At 36.1% G+C, this 3,814-nt stretch overlaps 1 protein-coding gene across 2 annotated transcripts; it reads left to right on the forward strand.

Annotated features, from left to right (window-relative positions):
* Window positions 1-376: 376 nt before the first annotated feature.
* On the forward strand, window positions 377-3,191 carry LOC105117688 (transcription elongation factor SPT4 homolog 2). 2 transcript variants are annotated; one of them, XM_011015431.1, is made up of 5 exons: window positions 377-532; window positions 639-730; window positions 872-927; window positions 1,978-2,035; window positions 2,993-3,191. In XM_011015431.1, the coding sequence occupies exons 1-5, from the start codon at window positions 443-445 to the stop codon at window positions 3,048-3,050; spliced, it is 354 nt and encodes a 117-aa protein (XP_011013733.1). In that variant the 5' UTR covers window positions 377-442; the 3' UTR covers window positions 3,051-3,191. The 2 variants fall into 2 exon arrangements, with proteins under 2 accessions (XP_011013733.1, XP_011013734.1); XM_011015432.1 differs by having other exon boundaries at window positions 385-532; window positions 1,974-2,035.
* The last annotated feature ends 623 nt before the right edge of the window (window positions 3,192-3,814 follow it).

Consider the following 3,814-nt stretch of genomic DNA (forward strand, 5'->3'; position numbering starts at 1 on the left):
TATCTGAATCAGATAAAACTTGATAGATAGAGTATGACTATTAATAAAATAAAAATCTATGTGTGAATATCCATAATCATCCTTATTTTTTTATTTGCAAAAATCCACTGTCATATTTATTTCCTTGCAAAAGAACCCTTACTTTTGCATCCCCACCAAAGGACTCGCACGCTTTGATTATCAGCGGATCCCATGTGGCTTGTGGGTTGGCACCAGTCAATGCTGAAGCGGGCTTCCAAATCCAGGCCAATTGAATTGCAGATCCAAAATGAATCAAAGAGCAGTAAATGCATAGGTACGCAGGCTTTAGAAGATGGACGACGTGTCCTTTGCGTTTAGATGGACGACATGTTTCGTCTTCTTATCCCCGCAACTGTTTTTTTATTTCTTTTCTTTTTTCCGTCCTTCTCCCCTCTCTAGTCACAACTCACAGAAGAATAGAATGGGAAGTGCAGCAGCCCAAATCCCGACGAGCTTTGGACATGAGCTCAGAGCTTGTCTTCGTTGCCGCCTTGTCAAAACTTACGACCAGGTTCTCTTCTTGTTTTTCGCTGTTCTAATTCTTTGTACAGATTGTTGCTCATTAGGGTTTTGGACTTATTATTTATCGGTGAAATATTAATAATAAAAATGTGCAGTTCCGAGAGTCGGGATGCGAGAATTGTCCCTTTTTTAAGATGGACGAAGATCATGAGCGTGTCGTTGATTGCACAACTCCTAACTTTACCGGGTAGGCTAATCATCCTCCTTCCTCTTCCTTTTCTATTATCTCAACAACAATTCCTTCTTCCAGTAATTATTTTTCTCTATTTTTTTAATTTCTTCTCTTCTCATCCTATTTCATACCTTACTTTTTCTAACGTTATTGCAGGATAATTTCTGTTATGGATCCGAGTAGAAGCTGGGCTGCTCGCTGGTTGAGAATTGGTATGTTAAACAATAATCTCCGACTCTCTTTCTTCCTTTTTGTTTCTGCTTTCAGATACTTTCCGATCCCCAGTTTTTTCTTGTCTTTTCTTTTTTTACTTGTTTGTTGTGTTAGCTTATGTGAATTTTCGGAGTTGTGTCCAACCTTCCAAGGACATAATTCTGAATAGTTATAGGATTGAGGCCAAGTAGTATTCTTCCAGACTTGCGTAGATTTTATAAAGTTAGTTGCTTAGATGGTATTAAGTTAAAACCATGCAAGGAGATTCGAGGGTTATTCTCTCTGCAGTCACTATCTGATTCACTAACTCATTTGAATAATTATCACAAGAAATCTTTTCTTTAGGCGTAAGTTTTCATGATGCTCCTTTCCTATGGTATTCACACGTTGATTCCAACACATATTGAGTGTGGGGTGAAGCTTTTTTTATTTAATGAAGGGAAATTCAGTTGGTGTGGTTTGAGAGTTGTTAGGATGGTTAAAGCTCCTTATCAAACACCACTTGTGGCAAGGTGCAGCACAGATAAACTATTAGTTGAAGTGTCTTTAGTGGTGCCACAGGTTCTGCATATTCATAAAGTGATGGATTTTGGGAATTTTGATATTCTGAACATTGTTCAGTTGATACTACTATAGTCCAATTGATTTCCTTTAGGGTGGGGATGGCAGTCAAATCGTGGCTTGCCCGTGAAAGGAAGACAATCGTTGCGTGCAATGCATAATGCCTCTGAGCCAGAACTATAATCTCCTAATTGATCTTCCCTCATCACCATGGACATTCTGGGGTCATTCCATTACTAGGATTAGACTGATCAGGTATCTAGATGTAGAAGCATGTCCATGCACGCAATTCTTGTTCTTTACAAGGGATGGTTTGACACGCAAAATTGTCATTGATACTTTAGTACCTCAATATATTTCTCCTTCTTAGATTCTGTAGGTTCTTTTTTTCTTTGTAAAGATTTTTGTCCATCTACTGTTCTAGATTTGAATATGTTATTAGAAAATTGGTTCTTTTTGCTTGATTCTTTTAAACCTGTTTCAGGAAGATTTGTACCTGGTTGTTATACACTTGCTGTTTCAGAGGCACTTCCAGAGGACTTACAGGTATAATTCATCATACCAAGCACATTATAGATGCTTTGTTTAAGCTTAATAAATATACACCACTTTTGCATCTTAGTTAACCAGCAGTAACTGTTTCCAGTTAAGATAAAGTACTATAAACTTCGTGCTGCATTTTTATGCTAATGACGTGCTCAATTTATCCACCCACATTGGCTGTTTGTGGAAAATTTCTGTGTTGATGCTATGTTAGATATAAAAAGTGTTTTATGTCAGTGTGAAATATTACCACTCGCCACTCTTAGTTGCTGGAATGTGCAAAACTTCATTGAGACCTCTCACATTGTACACATGTTTGGGAGTTCATGTTTTATATATGTTTGGAAGTTGAAATTTGTAAAAGTGTTTAGTGTATGCTCTATCATGGCTAAGCTTTGTGCAAATTTGAAAGCATGCTGCTTGCACCATTTAATCCTATATTTTACTAGTCATGCCATCTGGTGCATGTTTAATTGTATTTTCCCAGACAATGAGCAGCTGAACTTTCATTCTTTCCTCCTCATTTTCTTAGTTGAAAGTTGTATCTGGCAGTATTTTTGTTTCTCGTGCTACCTGAAGTTAGAAGCTGATGATGCATTCATTCCCCATCTGGGATTATGAACGAAAAAATAGACTTTTCACTATATCCATTGGATCGGTCATAGGATTTTTGTGAGTTAAGCTGAGATATAGGTCAAAGATTCACCTTTAGTGCCGCCAATACTCTATAGCTGAAGAAGAGAATTTACCACAGAAACTTCTATCTTTGAATTCTTTTCCTCTTTTTAGCTGGAATGCTATGGCTCTTCTTGCACAATGTGCACATCAAGACTGGAATGTAGCACCACTGTAAAATCGTTACCTGCGCTAGTGGGTGTCTGCTGCACCCAGTGATTTGTTTATATCTGATTTTTATATTCCGCTCCATCTGGACTAACCCTTATGCTGGCCTCCTTGCAGAATTTATGTGAAGATGAGCGTGTGCCCTACATTCCACCAAAACGTGTATAAAAAATGACCAACTGAAGTTAACCTGCTTATCACACTGTAATATCTCAGACAAAGAACTTTTTGTGTTAGTTCTTAGATCCACAAGACTTCTTGCACAAGTGTTACACTGCTTTCTTAGCTGCTAATAGTCATATTGTTTTTTCACTGATGCTGCTGTTTGGGACCCTCTTTTCTTCTTCTTCCTCCTGTTTTTTTACCCGACAAAAAGCGCTCAGCGCTGCTGGAGTGATAGTTTGATGTGAGGAAAAAATGGATTTCGAGAGATTTTGTTCAGAACTGGAAACGAAATCTTCTCTCGGGTTTTCTGTTTTTGAAAAAAAATAATTTTTATTTTTTTTTACTTTAAAATAATTTTTATTTTTATTTTTTGTATTTTCAGATTAAAAGCTCACTCAAAAATAAATTTTTAAAAATAATAAAAAATTTATTTTAATATATTGTTAAACAAAAATTATTTTAAAAAAGAACCAATATTATAATATAATAATGCAATCTTTTTGTGTATCAACCAGTTTCTAGAGAATAAGCATTGTTGAGTTAATAGTCAGGCCCATGCGAGAGAGATTTATAGGTGCGATTTGTCTTTGGGCCAGGTTTCTCTCAATAGAGAGATGGGTAGTGGCGTAGCCGGTTATCATAAAGTGTGAACACAAGGGAGCTTTACGAGTTACCAAAAAGACAAGTAATAAATGATTTTTTTTTTTAGATTTAAGAAAACTTTAGTATTTTGTGGGTCTAATTAAATAAGTAAAATTTTATTTTAAAATATAT

Source organism: Populus euphratica, unplaced genomic scaffold (genome assembly GCF_000495115.2).
Source record: "Populus euphratica unplaced genomic scaffold, PopEup_1.0 scaffold1476.1, whole genome shotgun sequence".
Taxonomy (NCBI): Eukaryota; Viridiplantae; Streptophyta; class Magnoliopsida; order Malpighiales; family Salicaceae; genus Populus; species Populus euphratica.